The sequence below is a fragment of the Haliaeetus albicilla genome, chromosome 16, assembly GCF_947461875.1.
Source record: "Haliaeetus albicilla chromosome 16, bHalAlb1.1, whole genome shotgun sequence".
NCBI lineage: Eukaryota > Metazoa > Chordata > Aves > Accipitriformes > Accipitridae > Haliaeetus > Haliaeetus albicilla.
Window position 1 is genome coordinate 16405145 of NC_091498.1, and position 22301 is coordinate 16427445.

General features: G+C 44.4%; 1 protein-coding gene across 9 annotated transcripts in view; it reads right to left on the bottom strand.

Annotated features, from left to right (window-relative positions):
- Positions 1-22301, bottom strand: part of PTPRJ (protein tyrosine phosphatase receptor type J) — an 80844-nt gene that overhangs the window by 17519 nt on the left and 41024 nt on the right. For 2 of the 9 annotated variants that reach the window (XM_069803683.1, XM_069803679.1), the window contains exons 2-9: positions 13492-13510; positions 12275-12442; positions 11240-11503; positions 10411-10677; positions 7243-7509; positions 4075-4341; positions 3184-3450; positions 1792-2058 (exon numbers count right to left, since the gene is read on the bottom strand). In XM_069803683.1, the coding sequence (XP_069659784.1) occupies positions 1792-2058; positions 3184-3450; positions 4075-4341; positions 7243-7509; positions 10411-10677; positions 11240-11503; positions 12275-12442; positions 13492-13510 (1786 nt within the window). Of the gene's footprint in view, positions 1-293; positions 561-1791; positions 2059-3183; positions 3451-4074; positions 4342-7242; positions 7510-10410; positions 10678-11239; positions 11504-12274; positions 12443-13491; positions 13511-22301 lie in introns of all 9 variants that reach the window. The other 7 variants (XM_069803674.1, XM_069803678.1, XM_069803675.1 and 4 more) reach the window with 7 other exon arrangements.

The window sequence follows — 22301 nt, forward strand, 5'->3', positions numbered from 1 at the left end:
CCACACAAATTCCAAGCCAGGGAGGCAGGTGCTCAGCAAGAGTTCCGTCATTGTGTCACAGGCCTTGGTGATCACCTTCAACAATTGCTGGTTTTGAGGAGGTTTGTTTTACTTTTTTTAAAAGGAAGACTATGTCTCTTTCACACAAACATCTCTGCAGGCAGGCAGGCAAAGCACAGCACCTCTGCCTGCAACAGCATCAAATTTCAACCCCTGGGCAGGTAGGCAAAGCCCTGAGCTGCACAGCAAAATTCAGACCACCAGGAACACGTGTGCAAGCAACTGTGACTTACTTGTATACAGCCTTATGGGCACTCCTTCTCCTTCCGTCTGACCATCAGCTGCTACTGCAAATACTCTGAAATCATACAATATCCCAGGGATTAACTCAGTAATTTCGACTTCGGTGACATTGGACGTCAGGTTTCTAACAGAGGTACCGCTCATAACCTCTATCCTGTACGTGTAGGAGTTGGAAGCAGTGTTGTTCACTGCCCATGTTAAGCTGACATTCTCAGTACCAACATATTCTGCCTTGAGATCATGGACTGGGCTGGGCTCTGTGAAAGACAAAACAACAGTCTGTCAGACTGCAAGAACATCTGCTCACATACAGGGACAGAAGAAACACAGGCACACCACTGCTTCACTGTCTTCACATCACTCCTTGATCAGAGTGCAGGAGCACCCCGACACCACCACCAGATGCTCCTGGAAGTTTTTGCATCAATGGCTGGGTAACAGAAAAATGAGAAAGAGGCATCTCAAGTGTGATTCATCTTCTTTTCATGTTCAAAAGCAGGAGCACAAGTTCACCATGGTGCCAGCACTCCCGGGGTTTCCCCTGGCAATCTGGAGAGGTGGGCAGGAAGGAGAGAAGAATGGAGTGGAAGGAAAATGGTGGTGCATCTCTGCACAGCAAAAAGTAAAGAAGATCAAATATCACTGGAGAAGGAACAGAGGTGATGACCCAGGCACCCTGCTGCTTCTCCAACCCTCATGCCCTGTGTGCCCACTCCCATGGCAGAGAGACCATCTCCAAAACCCCTCTTTCCAGCACCCTATTCTCTGTGCATCTTCAAAACAGGGCAACTAGCCATTACAGTCAGGCAACGCAGGCAAGACATTTGGAAATCGACTGGAAAGGCAGTAGCACACATACAGGTACATTTCAGGACAACACAAATGACAAGAACAGGCATCTCTTCTCTTTCAAATACACCCTGTGGAATGACCAGGCTGGGCTACAGCCTTGCAGGCCAGCTCCAAAAAGGTCCTTCCAACACCACATGTCAAGACCTTTGATACTCAACACAGCAAAGTGCTGGATGGCCAAAGCAGTTCTCCTGAACTAGTGCTGCCTAAATCTCTCTCTCCTGCTGCAGCCCGATGGCAGCCACGGGCCCTCAAATTACAAAAGTTCCCCTGGCACAATATGCTCTGTGTGGGACCCCCTTAAAATAAGAGTATGAGGCCTCCATCCTCTAGGAAATAAATGCAACCCCTTTTCCCAAATTTAGGGGAAGTCCTTGGGGGGGGCGGTGGGGTGGGAAATCTCTTCTCTGCATTGCCAGTCTTGGGGACAAATTTCACCAACAGCTTTCTATAAGTGCAATGCTGCTTCTGCACTTTAACTCCCATGCTTGGCAGATTGGCCATCTCCAGGACCAAAACATCACCTCTGCCTGCAACAGTATTAAAATTACAACCCTCAGGCAGGTAGGCAGAGCCATGAGCTGCACAGCAAAATACAGACCACCAGGAACACGTGTGCAAGCAACTGTGACTCACTTGTATACAGACTTATTGACACTCCTTCTCCTTCCATCTGACCATCAGCTGCTACTGCAAATACTGTGAAATTGTACATTGTCCCAGGGATTAGCTCGGTAATTTCTGCTTTGGTAACATTCGATGTCAGGTTCCTAACAGAGGTACCGCTCACAACCTCTATCCTGTACGTGTAGGAGTTGGAAGTAGCATCATTCACCATCCATGTTAAGTTGACAGAAGTCACACCAACATATTCTGCTTTGAGATCAAGAACTGGCCTGGGCTCTGTGAAAGGCAAGACAACAATCTGTCAAGAGGACGAAAGAAAGAAGAGCCACAGCCACATTTCCCTATTCCACATAGAATAAGCATTATTTGTAGCCAAGCAGCACTTCTACAGTATCAATGTCCAGTTTCAGACATTCATGCTGGGACATCTCTGAAAAGGCCACAGAAGTTCTGGAGGATATTGTTTTTGTTTCATTTCACATGCTAAAATTGTTTCCACAGTGCATTTCCACACAGAGAAAGAGATGGAAATTATGGGAGAAAGCAGAGTGCAGGGTGATCTTGGTCTGTTAACTCAAAATTGCACCCATAAGTTTTAATCTGAGCCCTTCAGCCCAGCCGCTCCTCAACATCAGCAGAAGGAAATAGGCTCCTTGAGCAGGTCCAACAGCTGACCCACCCTGGGGGCTGTGTCTGCAAGCCTGATTCAGCATCAACACTATGCAGACAAGACTCATCTCAGGCAGCTTAGACAAGCTCATCTACTCAGTAACAACTCCAGGACACAGTTCTAATTGCTTTGTAGGGCTCTTGTCTGTTCCCTTTCCACCCCTGAGCTAGACACAAAAGAGAGATCTTCTCCTCTCATCTGTCCCTCTGATCTGAGAAAAAGGTGCCATGGTGCAAAACCAGCAAAAATGGCACCACATTTGATAAGGTGTCCCTAGGCGCTATCACAGCCCACAGGAGCCCCAAGCCAGGGACTCTGCAAAGAGCTCAAAACAATCTTCAAGAACAAAAAGCCTCTATGTCCCTGGCCACCACATTCCTGCACACCACGTCCTTTGGTATGAGATGTGATAACCTGCTCCCAGAAGTGTTGTAGGGGGCCTATTCAGCCCTTGTCATGTTGTTGTAGAGATCCAGCTACTACATAGTCTTCAGCAGCCAAGCTCATGAAAATAACTGCTTTACAGGCAATGCATGCACACACAGAAACACATAAAATGTCAGTCCTTTTCACTTTTACCAAAGGCCGCTTGGCATTCATGCTCACAGGCACATGGAGCAAAGCAACACCAAAATGACAAATAACATAAAGTTGGAAACGCAGGGTAAAAAAGTAGGGCAATTTCTACAAAATGCATGTTTACTTGCAGTTGAGAAGCATCATTTCCTTACTTGTATACAGACTTATTGACAATCCTTCTCCTTCCGTCTGACCATCAGCCGCTACTGCAAATACTGTGAAATCATACAATGTCCCAGGGATTAGCTCGGTAATTTCTGCTTTGGTAACATTCGATGTCAGGTTCCTAACAGAGGTACCGCTCATAACCTCTATCCTGTACGTGTAGGAGTTGGAAGTAGCATCATTCACCATCCATGTTAAGTTGACAGAAGTCACACCAACATATTCTGCTTTGAGATCAAGAACTGGGCTGGGCTCTGTAAAAGGCAACACAACAATCTGTCAACCTGCAAGAACATCTGCTCACATACAGGGACAGAAGAAACACAGGCACACCACTGCTTCACTGTCTTCACATCACCCCTTGTTCAGAGTGCAGGAACACCCCGACACCACCACCAGATGCTCCTGGAGGCTTCTGCATCAATGGACAGGTAAGAGAGAACTGAAGAAAGGTCATTCTGAGTGTGATTCATCTCCCTGTGACGCTCCAAAGCAGAAGCACAGGCCATCACACTCTGACAGATCTCCCAGGGCTTCCCTTGGGAATCTAGAGAGGTGGGCAGGAAAGGGAGGAGTATGGTGGGGAAGGAAGGGGTTCTTGGTGGTTGGTTGGTTTTTTTGTTGTTTGGCTGTTTTTTTTGTTTCAGGGCAGGGAGGGTTAGAGGGGTTTCGCTGGATTGTTGGGTTGGGGGGGGGGGGAGGGGATTAAAAAAAAAAATCAGGGCTATGTTTCCTCTGCACACTAACACCTCATTCTTAGTAGACAGCCCAGATAACGCTTAGACTGTATTTCAACCTTTGGGCAGTTAGGCAAAGCCCTGAGCTGCACAGCAAAATTCAGACCACCAGGAACACGTGTGCAAGCAAATGTGACTTACTTGTATACAGCCTTATGGACAATCCTTCTCCTTCCAGCTGACCATCAGCTGCTACTGCAAATACTCTGAAATCATACATCGTCCCAGGGATTAACTCGGTAATTTCGACTTCGGTGACATTGGACGTCAGGTTTCTAATAGAGGTACTGCTTATAACCTCTATCATGTACGTGTAGGAGTTAGAAGCAGCGTTGCTCACTGCCCATGTTAAGCTGACATTCTCAGTACCAACATAGTCTGCCTTGAGATCATGGACTGGGCTGGGCTCTGTGAAAGACAAAACAACAATCTGTCAACCTGCAAGAACATCTGCTCACATACAGGGACAGAAGAAACACAGGCGCACCACTGCTTCACTGTCTTCACATCACTCCTTGATCAGAGTGCAGGAGCACCCCGACACCACCACCAGATGCTCCTGGAGGCTTCTGCATCAATGGACAGGTAAGAGAGAACTGAAGAAAAGTCATTCTGAGTGTGATTCATCTCCCTGTGATGCTCCAAAGCAGAAGCACAGGCCATCACACTCCGACAGATCTCCCAGGGCTTCCCTTGGGAATCCAGAGAGGTGGGCAGGAAAGAGACAGACTAGACTAGAATATTTCAGTTGGAAGGGACATACAATGATCATCTAGTCCAACTGCCTTTACCACTTCAGGGTTGACCAAAAGTTAAAGCATATAAGAGGCATTTGGACCATGCCCTCAATAAAACACTGACAGGCTTGGGGCATCATCGAACACCACTCTAGGAAGCCTGTTCCAGTGTTTTACCACCATCCCAGTAAAGAAATGCTTCCTAATGTCAAGCCTAAACCTCCCCAGCGTAGCTTTGAACCATTCCCATATGTTCTGTCACTGGATCCCACGAAGAAGAGATCAGCACCTCTCTCTCCACTTCCCCACCTCAGGAAGCTGCAGAGAGCAATGAGGTCACCCCTCAGCCTCCTCTTCTCCAATCTAGACAAACCCAAAGTCCTTAGCTACTCCTCATAAGACATGCCTTCCAGCCCTTTCACCAGCTTTGTTGCCCTCCTCTGGACGCATTCAAGGACCTTCACATCCTTCTTAAATTGTGGGGCCCGGCACTGCACACGGTATTCAAGGTGAGCCCGCACCAATGCTGAATACAGCGGGATAATCACCTCTTTTGACTGGTTGGTTATCCTGTGTTTGATGCACCCCAGGATGCCGTTTGCCCTCTTGGCTGCCAGGGCTCACTGCTGACTTGTACTGAGCCTGCTGTCAACCAGCACCCCCAGATCCCTTTCTGCAGGGCTGCTCTCCAGCCACTCCACTCCCAATTCATACTTGTGCCTGGTGTTACTCCATCCCAGGTGCAGAATCTGGCATTTGGACATGTTAAATTTCATCCCATTAACCATTGCCCAACGCTTCATTCTATCTAGATCCCTCTGTAAGGCCTTCTGTCCCTCAAGAGAATCAACAGCACCTCCCATCTTGGCATCAACAGCAAACCTGCTAATGGTGCATTCAACTCCTGCATCCAGATCGTTGATGAATATATTGAACAGCACTGGCCCTAGGATTGAACCCTGAGGAACACTGCTGGTGGCCAGTCGCCAGCCAGATGTAGCCCCATTCACTACAACCCTTTGAGCCATGCTATTCAGCCAGTTCTTCACCCAGTGCACCAGGAACCCGTTCATCCCACAGTTGGACAACTTGTCCAGAAGGATGCTGTGAGAGACAGTATCAACAGCCTTACTAAAATCCAGGAAAACTACATCCACCGCCTTCCCTTCATCCACTAGGCAGGTGACCTTATCATAGAAGGATATAAAATTAGTTAAACAGGACTTTCCCTTTGTGAACCCATGTTGACTGTGCCCGATGATTGCGCTATTCCTTAAATGTCTTTCAGTAGTACCCAGTATGATCTTCTCTGTAATTTTTCCAGGAACTGAGGTTAGACTAACAGGTCTGTAGTTTCCTGGGTCTTCCCTCACACCCTTCTTGTAAACTGGAGTAACATTGGCTAACTTCCAGCCAGCAGGGACCTCTCCAGACTCCCAAGACCTTTGGTAGATGATCGAGAGGGGTCCTGCCGTAACATCCGCTAGCTCCCTCGTTACTCTGGGATGAACCCCATCAGGCCCCATGGACTTGTGAACATTCAGCTGATACAGCTGGTCCCTTACAATTTCAGTGTCCACAAATGGAAAGTCACTGTTCCCACACTCGTGGTCCTCCAACTCAGGAACTCAGGGGACTGAGCAACCCAAGGGACTGAAACAAAAAATGCATTGAATGGCTCCACTTTTTATTCATCCCCGTTAGTCAGATGACCATCTTCAACAAGTATTCGTGCAGTGTTTTCTTTAGACCTCCTCTTGCTATTAATGCACTTAAAAAAGCCTTTCTTGTTGTCTAACACAATACTGGCCAGTTTCAACTCTAACTGAGCTTTGGCCTTTCATGTCCTCTCCCTGCATGTATGAATGACAGCTCTATAATCTTCCTATGAAGCCTGAGCTCGCTTCCAGAGATCATACAATTTCTTTTTCCTCTTGACCTCCACAAGGAGTTCCCTGCTCTGCCAAGCTAGTTGTCTGGCCTGCTTGCTTGACTTTCAACACAGCAGAATTGCCTGTTCCTGTGCTTCTAAAAGGTGGTTCTTAAAAACTGACCAGCATTCATGGAATCCTAAGACCTCAAAATCAGATTCTCAGGGTACCCTGTCAAGTAGCTCCCTGAATAGCTTAGAATTTCCTCTCTTGAAGTCCAGGGTAGCAACTCTGCTATTTTTTTCTCATTACACTGAAAATTTTAAACTCAACAATTTAACGATCATTGTGGCCAAGACATCCCATCTCCCATGAGTCCTTCTCTACTCACAAATAGCAATTCTAGGAGGGCACCTTTCCTAGTTAACTTCTTGCCACAAGTACTTAGTGAGACAACTCCCATATGAGGAGATAAGGATGGAGGGGAAGGAAGGTGGGTTTTGTTTGGCTGGTTTTGCTTTTTTTTTTTTTTTTTTAAAGCAGGGGTATGTTTCTTCCACACATTAAGACCCCATACTTAGTAGACCACCCAGATTAGGCTCCAGGATTAAAACATCACGCCTACACGCAACAGCCCTCAGGCAGGTAGGCAAAGCTCTGAGCTGCGCAGCAGAAAAGGGCTGCAAGAAGCTGTGACTTACTTGTATACAGACTTATTGACAATCCTTCTCCTTCCGTCTGACCATCAGCCGCTACTGCAAATACTGTGAAATCATACAATGTCCCAGGGATTAGCTCGGTAATTTCTGCTTTGGTAACATTCGATGTCAGGTTCCTAACAGAGGTACCGCTCACAACCTCTATCCTGTACGTGTAGGAGTTGGAAGTAGCATCATTCACCATCCATGTTAAGTTGACAGAAGTCACACCAACATATTCTGCTTTGAGATCAAGAACTGGGCTGGGCTCTGTAAAAGGCAACACAACAATCTGTCAACCTGCAAGAACATCTGCTCACATACAGGGACAGAAGAAACACAGGCGCACCACTGCTTCACTGTCTTCACATCACCCCTTGTTCAGAGTGCAGGAACACCCCGACACCACCACCAGATGCTCCTGGAGGCTTCTGCATCAATGGACAGGTAAGAGAGAACTGAAGAAAGGTCATTCTGAGTGTGATTCATCTCCCTGTGATGCTCCAAAGCAGAAGCACAGGCCATCACACTCCGACAGATCTCCCAGGGCTTCCCTTGGGAATCCAGAGAGGTGGGCAGGAAAGAGACAGACTAGACTAGAATATTTCAGTTGGAAGGGACATACAATGATCATCTAGTCCAACTGCCTTTACCACTTCAGGGTTGACCAAAAGTTAAAGCATATAAGAGGCATTTGGACCATGCCCTCAATAAAACACTGACAGGCTTGGGGCATCATCGAACACCACTCTAGGAAGCCTGTTCCAGTGTTTTACCACCATCCCAGTAAAGAAATGCTTCCTAATGTCAAGCCTAAACCTCCCCAGCGTAGCTTTGAACCATTCCCATATGTTCTGTCACTGGATCCCACGAAGAAGAGATCAGCACCTCTCTCTCCACTTCCCCACCTCAGGAAGCTGCAGAGAGCAATGAGGTCACCCCTCAGCCTCCTCTTCTCCAATCTAGACAAACCCAAAGTCCTTAGCTACTCCTCATAAGACATGCCTTCCAGCCCTTTCACCAGCTTTGTTGCCCTCCTCTGGACGCATTCAAGGACCTTCACATCCTTCTTAAATTGTGGGGCCCGGCACTGCACACGGTATTCAAGGTGAGCCCGCACCAATGCTGAATACAGCGGGATAATCACCTCTTTTGACTGGTTGGTTATCCTGTGTTTGATGCACCCCAGGATGCCGTTTGCCCTCTTGGCTGCCAGGGCTCACTGCTGACTTGTACTGAGCCTGCTGTCAACCAGCACCCCCAGATCCCTTTCTGCAGGGCTGCTCTCCAGCCACTCCACTCCCAATTCATACTTGTGCCTGGTGTTACTCCATCCCAGGTGCAGAATCTGGCATTTGGACATGTTAAATTTCATCCCATTAACCATTGCCCAACGCTTCATTCTATCTAGATCCCTCTGTAAGGCCTTCTGTCCCTCAAGAGAATCAACAGCACCTCCCATCTTGGCATCAACAGCAAACCTGCTAATGGTGCATTCAACTCCTGCATCCAGATCGTTGATGAATATATTGAACAGCACTGGCCCTAGGATTGAACCCTGAGGAACACTGCTGGTGGCCAGTCGCCAGCCAGATGTAGCCCCATTCACTACAACCCTTTGAGCCATGCTATTCAGCCAGTTCTTCACCCAGTGCACCAGGAACCCGTTCATCCCACAGTTGGACAACTTGTCCAGAAGGATGCTGTGAGAGACAGTATCAACAGCCTTACTAAAATCCAGGAAAACTACATCCACCGCCTTCCCTTCATCCACTAGGCAGGTGACCTTATCATAGAAGGATATAAAATTAGTTAAACAGGACTTTCCCTTTGTGAACCCATGTTGACTGTGCCCGATGATTGCGCTATTCCTTAAATGTCTTTCAGTAGTACCCAGTATGATCTTCTCTGTAATTTTTCCAGGAACTGAGGTTAGACTAACAGGTCTGTAGTTTCCTGGGTCTTCCCTCACACCCTTCTTGTAAACTGGAGTAACATTGGCTAACTTCCAGCCAGCAGGGACCTCTCCAGACTCCCAAGACCTTTGGTAGATGATCGAGAGGGGTCCTGCCGTAACATCCGCTAGCTCCCTCGTTACTCTGGGATGAACCCCATCAGGCCCCATGGACTTGTGAACATTCAGCTGATACAGCTGGTCCCTTACAATTTCAGTGTCCACAAATGGAAAGTCACTGTTCCCACACTCGTGGTCCTCCAACTCAGGAACTCAGGGGACTGAGCAACCCAAGGGACTGAAACAAAAAATGCATTGAATGGCTCCACTTTTTATTCATCCCCGTTAGTCAGATGACCATCTTCAACAAGTATTCATGCAGTGTTTTCTTTAGACCTCCTCTTGCTATTAATGCACTTAAAAAAGCCTTTCTTGTTGTCTAACACAATACTGGCCAGTTTCAACTCTAACTGAGCTTTGGCCTTTCATGTCCTCTCCCTGCATGTATGAATGACAGCTCTATAATCTTCCTATGAAGCCTGAGCTCGCTTCCAGAGATCATACAATTTCTTTTTCCTCTTGACCTCCACAAGGAGTTCCCTGCTCTGCCAAGCTAGTTGTCTGGCCTGCTTGCTTGACTTTCAACACAGCAGAATTGCCTGTTCCTGTGCTTCTAAAAGGTGGTTCTTAAAAACTGACCAGCATTCATGGAATCCTAAGACCTCAAAATCAGATTCTCAGGGTACCCTGTCAAGTAGCTCCCTGAATAGCTTAGAATTTCCTCTCTTGAAGTCCAGGGTAGCAACTCTGCTATTTTTTTCTCATTACACTGAAAATTTTAAACTCAACAATTTAACGATCATTGTGGCCAAGACATCCCATCTCCCATGAGTCCTTCTCTACTCACAAATAGCAATTCTAGGAGGGCACCTTTCCTAGTTAACTTCTTGCCACAAGTACTTAGTGAGACAACTCCCATATGAGGAGATAAGGATGGAGGGGAAGGAAGGTGGGTTTTGTTTGGCTGGTTTTGCTTTTTTTTTTTTTTTTTTAAAGCAGGGGTATGTTTCTTCCACACATTAAGACCCCATACTTAGTAGACCACCCAGATTAGGCTCCAGGATTAAAACATCACGCCTACACGCAACAGCCCTCAGGCAGGTAGGCAAAGCTCTGAGCTGCGCAGCAGAAAAGGGCTGCAAGAAGCTGTGACTTACTTGTATACAGACTTATTGACAATCCTTCTCCTTCCGTCTGACCATCAGCCGCTACTGCAAATACTGTGAAATCATACAATGTCCCAGGGATTAGCTCGGTAATTTCTGCTTTGGTAACATTCGATGTCAGGTTCCTAACAGAGGTACCGCTCATAACCTCTATCCTGTACGTGTAGGAGTTGGAAGTAGCATCATTCACCATCCATGTTAAGTTGACAGAAGTCACACCAACATATTCTGCTTTGAGATCAAGAACTGGGCTGGGCTCTGTAAAAGGCAACACAACAATCTGTCAACCTGCAAGAACATCTGCTCACATACAGGGACAGAAGAAACACAGGCACACCACTGCTTCACTGTCTTCACATCACCCCTTGTTCAGAGTGCAGGAACACCCCGACACCACCACCAGATGCTCCTGGAGGCTTCTGCATCAATGGACAGGTAAGAGAGAACTGAAGAAAGGTCATTCTGAGTGCGATTCATCTCCCTGTGATGCTCCAAAGCAGAAGCACAGGCCATCACACTCTGACAGATCTCCCAGGGCTTCCCTTGGGAATCCAGAGAGGTGGGCAGGAAAGAGACATGGATGGAGGGGAACGTGGGGAAGGAAGATAATTAAAAATAAAACAAAAACATCAGGGCTATGTTTCTACCGCACACTAACATCCCATCCTTTGCATACAGCCCAGATCAGGCTCCACGAATAAAACATCATGTCTACAGACAATAGTATTGAATTACAATCCTCGCATAGGTAGGCAAAGCCCTGAGCTGCACAGCAAAATACAGTCCACCAGAAATAGGGCTGCAAGAAACTGTGACTTACTTGTATACAGCCTTATGGACACTCCTCCTTCTGTCTCATCGTCATTCGCTATTGCAAATACTGTGAAATTATACAATGTCCCAGGGGTTAACTCTGTAATTTCGGCTTTGGTGACATTGGATGTCAGGTTCCTAACAGAAGTACCACTTGCAACCTCCATCCTGTATGTGTAGGAGTTGGAAGCAGCGTTGCTCACTGCCCATGTTAAGCTGATATTCTCAGCACCAACATATTCTGCCTTGAGAGCAAGAATGGGGATGGGCTCTGTGAAAGGCAAGGAAAAAAAAACCAACATCTTTTAGCCTGCAACACTATTTGCTGACAAACACATAAAAGGAGTCTTCTCCCTGCTGTACCCAAATAACAGGTCTCTGTAAAACAGTGATCAGCCTGGGAAAATAAACAAGACATCCTTATATGTTGCAAGGCACACTTGCTAGCTCTGCAATCTACTCTAATTCCTCAAGGTTCACTTCTTCTCGAGGAATAAAACTGCCTAGGTGCAGCAGTGATTACCTGCCTCAGCTGTCAACTTCATGCAGGGTGCTGAGAGAGACCGGAATACATAACCTGGTGTTATTTTTCCTAAGCTGGCTATCCCAAAGAGATGAGCCTTTCTAGCTGCAAGATTCACATACCTCTCCTGTAGACACTTGATACAGCTCCCTCTATACTAGGTAGAGTACTTACATATGTAACAGAGTACAGCTGATTTCAAAGCTGTATGTCACAGTATGTTTGGACTGCTGCAGCTGCAACCTAAAAAGCCATAATAAGCAGAGAAGGGAGCCCAAGCCTAACAGTGATAAAACTATTTCAAGGCCACGTGCCAATCACAGCATTAAACTGAACTCCCAGTCAGCTGTGCAAATATAGTTCTTTGGCTCATTCTCTACTCCAGTAAAGCAGTTGGATCTGCACCCCTGCAATGCTCTTTGCACTCTGGACTAGAGTTCAGGCTTAAAATGCTAATGCAGTATAAAAGCACAGAACACCCTGAAGATTCACATCCCAGTCACGTTCCAAACCACTTACGTGTTACATTGTTCCGATCACCTATTGCCCTGTCAGATAGTGACACATCCCTGGTCGATCTTCCACCTCCATAGGTTTTGTTCCCACTTGCAGAGTTTACTAATAAATTATCATTACTACTGGTTCCTGTTTCTGCAGTTACATTGTTTGAGCTGCAATCCTCAGTGCCTGAAAGAAAGAATACAAAGCAGTAAGTATCTTTACAAAACTTCTGGGTTTCCCATTTGGAAAAGTATAGGCATTTATAGATACCATCCACAGACCTGCAGTCAATTCTGTTTTCCCAGTTTGTTCTCCTACAGACATTTCACTGCACATTTCCTGGTTTTACCACTTTTAACTTCTGTGCGACAATTTGAATTAGATTAAGAGATTGCCGCATTAGTTTGGTCATTCACGACTCTGCTCGTGGTTTGGATGAAAGACACCATGATCTGCTCCTTTTTTCAGTGCAGTTTTGTTTGAAAAGAATTGAACAAACTTGCAGCCACATTCTGTGTGTGCATTTTTCTGATGTATTATCAGAAGCTAGCTGCTTTACTTAACCTGGCATAGCAATTCAATTTTATCTCTTCCCCTCACTGTATGAGAAAAAAGTTCTCATATTCCCACAGTGTGTTCCCACAAGTAAAGAAGAGACATGGTACACCTACAGAAAGCAACTTTAGGTTGATGCAGCGCAGCCTAAAGTGTGGAGAGAGTTGATTCAGGCCCTAAAATTTAAAGGCTAACTCATGCAAGTCTGATGTTCAATAGTAAGGTAGAACTCATCTGCAAGTACTTTTGGAAATTTCTGCCACATGAAAACTCGTCAGCTTGGCAAGTACAGCAGTTGCTATGCTCACTTCAGAAAATTCTTAAAGCTTCACTTTGGGGTTGTCTTTTGTTTGGGGTTTGTTTTGTATTGCCTTTAAGTATATTTTCCAGTCTTTCTAAACATATTATATCTGTACTTGATTTTACCAGAACTCTTTACAAACTGAAAAGCAAAGGGATTAAAGTACACATTTGTATATTTAAATATCCTTAAATGCATTGCAGAAATCACAGTGACTAAAACAAGTGAGCTTACATTTTTGAATGCTATTTCAAAAAATTCTTTTTAGGAAGTTTTTTTTTTTTTGAATACTTACCTAATATTGTTTGACCTTTCTTAAAAGAAACTAAGATAATGAGAGTTACTTAAAAAAAAAAATTAAGAACAGAATGATACTTACAGGCAATTGTACATCTGACCTGGAAAACAAAAATAAGTAATAGAAATTAAAGCTTTAAAACTACCAGAAGCTCAAATAAAATAAGGACTGGTTTAATTAACACACAGGGGGTGAGGGAAGCAGGGTGGAAGGAATCAGTTAAAAAAAAAAAAAAGAAACACAAAAATTCCAGATTTTTCAACCTGCAAAGGAGATACCCCAAAATCTACTGACATAAAAATAACACCAAAACTATACCAAACTATTAGAGAAAAAACCCAAACATGCTGGTAAAATGTTAGTTTCCACTTTTTTTTTTTTTTTTAAACAGTTTATTTTTTCACAAAACCAGCTTGCATAACCTATGCTGCTTGTTTGGCACATATAAATTTAAAAACAAAACCTACAAGATCTTAGTCAAAAGACACTTTAGTTAGTACCTTTGACATCATCCCACAAAAACCAGCAGACGTGAATTAGGTCTTTTTCATGCATAAGATTTTTCCTTTCATCCTAATGCTGTATAAACTTTCTTATTACTTCTCACAAAAGAATATTTTGCATTTTCTGAAACAAACTCAGTGTAGCTGAAGTTCAAAACGCTTAGTATATATTCTCATGTAGTTTATGTATGTGTACATATCCATAAAAGTATCATCAGTTGCCATTTAACTGCAGCCTGAAACTACTCTGCTAGTAATACTGACAAGCACACCAGAATTTTCCTTTGAAAACGTGTTTTAGTCTTTCAACTTCATGCTTTTACTTCTGAATAAGCCATTTCCATTCCCGTTAATTTACAGGCCAGTTTGCCTACAGTTTTCTTCATCTCCCTCCAGGTGGCAGCACAAAACGCTCCTAAAAGAGTGAAATAAAAGCCCCAGGGGTAGGTCTGCAGGGGCTTGAGAGGAAAATCCCGATTTCCCGGGACTTTTGTAGCCCGCTGATGCCACTCAACTGCAGCAGCCACTTTTGTCACGTAACAAACAGATTACTCCAGCAATTGCATCGAGGATTAAATATCACTATTCACCTTGCAAAGCTACAGGACCAGGGAAAAACAAGCATGCAGAGATACATGTCCCAAGGACAGGCAGATCCCCAGTGTGGTGCTGGGGGTCCACAGGTCACAGTGCCTTATGCCAGGGAGGCTTGCGGGCATGGGGCGTTTCTGCCCATGCACCTCTGGATCTGTTTTTGGCATCACTGTAGGTGCAGGCAGAGGCAGTCTCCAGCCCCAGTGACTCTAATACCACCTGCAGAACAGCTACTCTTTTGGTTGGACTGCTTCTAGAAAATCCAGCTTAGCTTCATGCCAGATGGTGCATTACCCACACAAAGCGCCAAGCCTGCTGACTGCAGAGGTTGACACATTTATATAAAGAACTTGAAATTGTCTCATTTTCTCTTTCCACCCTGTTTTCTTAGACAGTTTCTTAGCTGCTTCTGCAATTCCACGAGCTAACTCAAAATAAGCAGCTATATCACAACAACACAACGCAAAGCTTGAATCCCAAATCACTCATCCCCCAGCTCTCGTGTTGCTGGTGCCACAAGTAGCTCCATCAGCAGTAGCTCCCTGCATCACAGTCATGGGCCCAAGCACACACACCCTCAAAAAGTAGTCAGTAGATACCATTAAATCTTGTTCTCCATATGGGAGACTACAAAAAGCACTCTCTCCACAAAGATGAGGCAGGCCAGCTGCTGAGAAGCAACACTAGAAGCAACCCCTCCAGCTTTACAGAAAGGAGAAATGCAGCAGAAGCAAACTTCAAGTGGAGGGACCCCCTTCCAGCCTGTGATGGTCTCAGTGCCACAGCAGGAAGAGTTTGGGCACACTTCCCAGGCAAAAGAGCACTTGTAAGCATCAAAGAACGCATGCCTGGTCTTCTCTAGCACAGCCCTCAAATCAGCACCCAAAGGACATTACTTGGGACGCAGATGTCCTATGTACAAGCTTGAGGCTCCTCCTCAACTTTTCCAAATATTTGAGAGCCCAGCCAAACTGCAAGGCTATTAGGAAGTGCAGAAACATTCGTCTGCACTCAGGTCAAGAGCCCTTCTGTATTCCTTCACAAAGAAGTGGCCAAGGAAGAAGAGACTACAAAGGGAAAAGCCACTCTTAAGGCAGGAAAACACTACCGTGCAGCATTCAGAGTAGAAGCACTAAGCTATATGGCAACAGCTGCTGAATGATGAGCAAGAGGTGAGATTGCCTGAAAAGCTGGGCAATCTAAAAGCAAAACCAAAAAGACGCTATATTTAATAAGAAGGGGAAATAGCAAAAAGAAGAACAAAAAACAACAACAAGAAACACCACAGGACTAAGTCACAGTGATTTCTGCAGCCCTACAGATAAAAGAGCAAATGCCTAACATCATTCACAACCTGTCCTTCAGTTACTTTCTCTTCTGTAAAACTGCCTGAAGATGACAAAGTTTCTCATCTCCTTCTTCCCAGATTTTGAGTTCAGGGGCACAGCATCCTTCCTGAGCAACAGGAACAACAGACATCATATGACTGAGAAACAGGTATGCCACTACCAAGTCCCCTTCACTCCTGCTTCTCACCTCCCCATTTCTCCCCTGCCAGCTCAAGCAAGAAGCATGTCAATTCCCGTTTTACCCCCAGCTAGGGCAATCTGATCCAACAGCAAATTATCACCAAGCTGCTAGAAACTTGGTTGTACTGTCACACGTGGGTTTTCTTAATGATGCTCAAATAACTAAAGGAAAGTTGTGCTAAAACTCCTGTCACATGCTGAATGAACAGCTTACCATCATTTTACTACTTGTTGCCAATCACACACATTGGCAATACCCCCTCTCACAATACCCTTCTGACTTCCCAGAGCCCTATGTGCAAACCAAACTCAAAAAAAGCACCATCCCGTTGGCAGCAGGCAGGCCTCTTTCTGAAATCCAAAACCGCACAAAACAAATGATCCCATTCCCAAGCGTCAGCTTCCCTGACTCAGTCATTCCATGCTGTATTTTTCAACACAAGCCACAAACTGAACTGTTCTCCAGCCTTATGTTATTACTTAATGAGATGCTATTTATACAAAACATTTGTTTATTATTTCAGATTATATTTGCACTGAACACCTGATTCTCCTTGTGTTTGCATCTAATATATAAGGAGCCCTGCCATCTCTGCTTTTCTTTTCAATGACATGAATCCCTACTATTAATGTATAGAGTTAGGTATTTTTTTAACCAAAAAACCTGGAACTTGGGGTAAGGGTGGAACATCCATCCCCAAGAAAATAAAAGACAGCAAAATGCTAAAGACTAAACATTTCAACTGAACAGGAGAGATGCGTATGCACAAATTCATCACTGTTATCACCTATGGCAAATGCCTGATCAAAGGCTGTACCTTCCAGAGGAGCTGAATAATTCATCTGCACTCGCGCAAGGTCTGTCCTGCACTCCTTCTGTGTGCAGTTTATTATTGACCAGGAGTTGGTGGTGCGTAAGAGATGCAGGATTCAGCTCCAACCTCCTCAAGCGTACAGCGGGTCGCCTAATTAAGGAATTACTATTATTATTAGTCTCACAGGCAATCTTATCAAGGAAGAAATAAGATGTACTGCAAGAAGACATGTTCAAAAACACTAAGTGACTGAGAAGCCCAAGTTCCACTGATATTTGATAGTCTTAAGTCTAAGCCTTAAGATATTTTCAGGAGCAGGATTTAAAACATGCCTGCTGTACACATGCATCGGGGGAGCCACGGGAGCTGGTCAGCAGAGGGGAAGACAGCCGTGCTTCCTCTTCTGCTGGCCGCAAGACTTTAGATCAGCTTGGCTCTGCTGCCAAACTGTACCCTCTAATAATGTTAGGGTTCCTGCACTGGGGGGAAAACCCTTGTGAACAGCAGCCCACCTGCCTGGGGTGCTCCAGTTTCCAAAACAAACAACGTGGTTTGGTTCACATAAATCAAGGTTAAGAAGCTGGCTAAATAGTCAAAGTAAGCAAACCAAAAAATCCTAACCAAAAAAAACCCCTTAGCCACAAATCCTTTCTGAGAACACTACTTGAGGCTGCTGCTTACTCTTTCTTGTGTGCTCACCAATGTGTGCCTTATGACTCAGATGTAAAAAAGCCAGGAAATTAATCACACCCCTCTCAAAGCTAACTATCTTTCACATGTGTACCTTCAGATCCTCTCTTCTCCACCCACACATCCTCTCAGGTTTGGAGGAGTTCCACAAAGTACTACAAGCTATCAGTGCTCTCCAAATTCTTTCTCAACACCCTTTCACAAAAGCAACAGCATCATCACTGCCCCAGTAACCGTGGTCTCACTTCCTTCTTTTTTTCTGCTATGCCCACCTACCATTAGTTGTCCCACATCCATAACTATGGGCTTTAGGGCAAGCCACCACACTGCAACCATCATGATGGTTTTCAGACTCCAGGCTTGGCTTAGCTGATGTGATCAGTCATCACCGCTCAGCTGACAAACATTAACCAGCAAAGACCCAGTAACTTGGCCACTTGCAGACCGCTCTGTCACCTCTGATATTTCATACATAGCATAGGTTTATTCAGAAAGCATTCCCACAGAATGGTTTTACTCAAGGTCACACAAAGTAAGTGAAAATTAAACCCTGGAATACCACTGGGAAACCCCACAATAATGGAAGTGGGATTGCCCAAGTATTGCATCCACAAACTGATACAGCTTTCCAGTACTTGCTGATTTTCTAGGATTTGTAAGGCACTGACTGCTGTTCCAGCTGTGGACATCTTCCCACATCCCTGGGAGTGTAAAGTCTAACTCAGCAGGGAGTGACACCTTCCTGCAGGAGACAACAGTCTCAGAGACAGGATGGGGTTTGGAAAGGTGTGACATTTCTGACTCTTGCAACCCATCTCAGGGCTGTTTCACCTAATTCATTTCCACATTATGTCCAAATTCACAAAGTTTGTAGGCTTACAGCACCAGGCAAGAAAAGTGAGATCACCTGAACTGTGGCATAAAACTATGTGCCTAAACCTGTATGAGCCTAGTTCAAGTAACATGCCTTACTTTGGCAATTTCTGGGTTTTGGGGTGAAAAATGAGCTAAAATATCCTTATGTAATTTTTTGCCCTATTTTCTAATTTCTTCCTAAAATGTAAGTCTACATTCTGCGAAGCATTTCTCTGCATTTAAACAAACAACTTCTAAGCACAAATCATCATACTGTTACACTATTGTAAAATGCATAGAAATTCATATGCAATTGAAGATATGCCAAGCCAAGAAAAGCAAGTGTTTTCCCCTATGCTTATTGTATGAGAAGAAAAAAAGACAATCTAGATTAAGCCTGTGTGCTGTAGATTTGCTCCAAGCTACACTAACAGTTCAGTTACCAATTTCAGTGGCATTTGTGAATACTCAGCCCTCCTCTCATCAGGTCCTTACTACTTGAAGGAGGAAATAGTCAACATGAGGCTAAGTCAGAAGCTAACATTCAATTATGTTATATAGTTTCATTTAAGACTGATTGCTTTCTGGATTTGGTGCTGGGTTTGTGGTTTTGGGGGTTTTTTTGTTTGGCTGGTTAGTTGGGGTTTTTTTCCTTTTCCAGTGTATATTTACTGTGCTAAATTCATTTTAACTGTAACCCACAACAGGTTTTTTTATTCAAATTAACTCTAGATGGTCTCAATAATATGACACATTCACCTCCAATGAAAAACTGAAAATACGCTGCAGCAAACGTCAGCTCCACATGCTGTCCCTTCTGGTATGTTAGGCAGGCACTCACAGCCCATCCACAAAACACCATTTCACAGAATATTTGGTTTAAGTGGGTTTATCCTGGGGGGGGGGGGGCTCTAATTTTAGAAACAGTGCACTAAGTTTTTGCAAGATCTTTGGAGTCTTCTCTTCTTTTAACCCTAAATGAGCAGCTCCACTAATGAGAATGCATGGGACCAGATGGATATCCAGAACCCAGAAGAAAGAAACATGAGCTGAAATTTGTTATTAATTGGGTAGGGCTGGACGCTCTTAGGACACCATGTTGTATTAGGAAGCTATGCAAAATCCTAAAGCAGTTGACAGCCATACACAACTATGCACAGGCTATTTTGAGCTATTACACAGTTATGTGAAAGAGGAAAGACTATTTCCACTTTGCATGTATTTGTATTTTACCCCTGACATTTCTAAATTCTGTCTTCCCTGAAGCAAGCTTTTCTCCAAAGAGAGACCAAATATCATTTTTTCCACTGGCTTTTATGAAAACAGATGAGGAGATTCTAGTTTGTGTAGCATCTCCAGTGAACTAAAAATGTTGTGGAAGACAAAGCCTTGTAGGAAAGGCAAGATGAGACACCGAATGAGAATTTGTGTTGAAACACACTGGAGAAAGTTCTTTCTTCCTCTCCTGATTTTTCTCCAAATTTTACCTGCTATCTGCTTCTCAGATGGCTAGCCTAGGAGCAAGCAGTTTTCTGGGTAACATATCCAAAATAAAGGGAAAAATATAGAACAGATCTCATCTGAATTGTACCTGTTAGATCTGTTTTCCCTTCCTCAGTCCTACCTTCAAGAAAAGCTTTCTCGGGCAAGTTTTCCTGTGGTTTGGTAAAAGGAAGTTATTCACCTACCTGTGCACATACAAAACAAACAAGCAACAGAAATACCCAAGACCAAGCAGCACAGATTTTGGTATGAGACAGGCTGACAAAAGGCCCAGACACCAAACACAACTGCATCACAACTGATAGCTCTCTCACTGCTGACCCTAGGAAGCACCATTAGACTTCTTTCCAATGGCTTCCACATCAAACATCAGTTTAAAACTTCTCCATGCAACCCAGTAGTTCTTCATTGCTTCCCCCAAACCTGCAGGTCCTGATGAACTACAGGCAGCAGCTGCTGCAAACCATCTCACAGTTCACTAGCATTCCTCCAAGCATCCTGCAATCTTCCAACTGAGAAAACAAAACTTCATCCCAGAGAAAGGCTGAGAAGTTGCAACGAGTTTAAATTATTCACATAACCCAGTAAGTCCTACATGTAATGTCTCTTCAGAGACGACCCTGCTGAAGGAGTTTACAAAGAGAACAGTGTGCTTATTTGGCAATGGCAATAAGCAATATTTAAAACAATTACTTATTAAAACCCAAATTGTTATCCTACTCGAGCTGCACATCATACCGACATCGCCAGAACTGCAGCTGGGTGTGTAATGAGCAATGCCTGAACTGAAAAACCTCCTCTTTTAACAAGAATTTCAGTTAACATTGCCAGTCATTTTCTTTCAAAACTAAGAAAGCATCAACCTTTATTTCATGTGAACGAGGCGTATTCCTGCACGTAGCCTAACAGCACTATTTTTTCACTCTGAGTCAATACTCCGGCACACCCTGGAAGAAGGATATAATGAAAAAAAGAAGAAAAAAGAAAAAGAGAAAAAAAAAATACTCCTGTGGCAATGACACAATGCTCACTGTCCCCAAATCAGCAGGGCTGGCCACCCAGGCAACATGGAAAATGTACAGCAGGGCCAGCAGCCGCCTGGCCTTTGCAGTGCAGTCATGAAAATGAGGGGCATTTCCTGACAGGGCCCTACTTCAGATCTGCTTAGCTGAGAGCAATTGAGACTCTCAAGTTTCTCTCTTATCATAAGTAGATTTCACTTTCCTGAGCTGGACACTTTAGAGTCTACGTAGTCTTTGCTCAGGAAAGTGTTAAAAGATACTTCACAAGGAGGACAACATTGAGCTGGATTTGGGTTGAGAGTTTTCCAAGTAAAACTAGCTGTAAAGGGATTTTAAAACTTACACAAAAGCTCAAATACAACATCAAGAAAGATGATTTATACTGAAAATAAAGACAGAATTTTTTATCTATGACACCCTGTCTGGGGGCAGGCCAGGAGAACCATGGCCTGTGAAAACCATCAGCTTGCTCACACAGAGCTCCAAACTGTTTTGCTAGACAGAAAATCTTTTTTTTTTGTGGCAGGCTTGATGCTGGTACCTGAAGGGCTTGTTGTTTCCTGCCTTACTTCTATACTTTTCTTAGGACAGTTTATCTTTTTGCCCTTACCAGGATCCTGAAAACTTCCTAACTTAAAAAGCAATGAGGTGTGTAGCTAGGAGAAACCAGCCCGTGACCACTGCCCAACACAGAGACCTCTCAGGCTAACCTTCATCTCCTCCTTCACGCTCTGTTACTGTTTATTACCATCTATTTATGCTCCTTCAGCACGTTCAGTTCTAACTCCATGTAAAATGCTCCACTAGAATCCAAATAAATTATCTGTACAGTACTGCCCTTGCCCCGTAGCTGGGTAAATCTACCCAAAGGGAGGGAGGAAATCAATCCTTCCTCAGAGTGCCTAACAGCAGCTCTGGTTTGGTAATGCAGTCTTGAGACCACTAGAGGCCCCAATAAAACCATCAAACTTCAGCCCGAGTGACTAACAGCAGTGAAATATGCCTAGATTCCCATAAAAGTTGACATATTCTGGAAAGTACAAGGCTAAGGATGACCACGCTAGGGTGTAAGGGGTGGATGTAGATGTAAACGCCAGCTCAGATGCAGCTTGTGGGAGCAAATGACACCATGCCGAGCAGGCTGAGGCAGGCTCCATGCAACTTCAAGCATCACTAACCTGTCACAAGGGAAGCAATTTTATACAATAAATTACTGGCTGGACCTTAGAATTTCTTCATGGCGCTTATTTACTGCATCTCACATCTTCAGCTGCACTGTTTTGTATTGAATCTACATTTTTTTGATGGGCCCTAAAACCAAAGTAGCATTTCATCAACTTCTTCAAAGCAAACGCAAATTGCCTTATAGCAAAAAACATG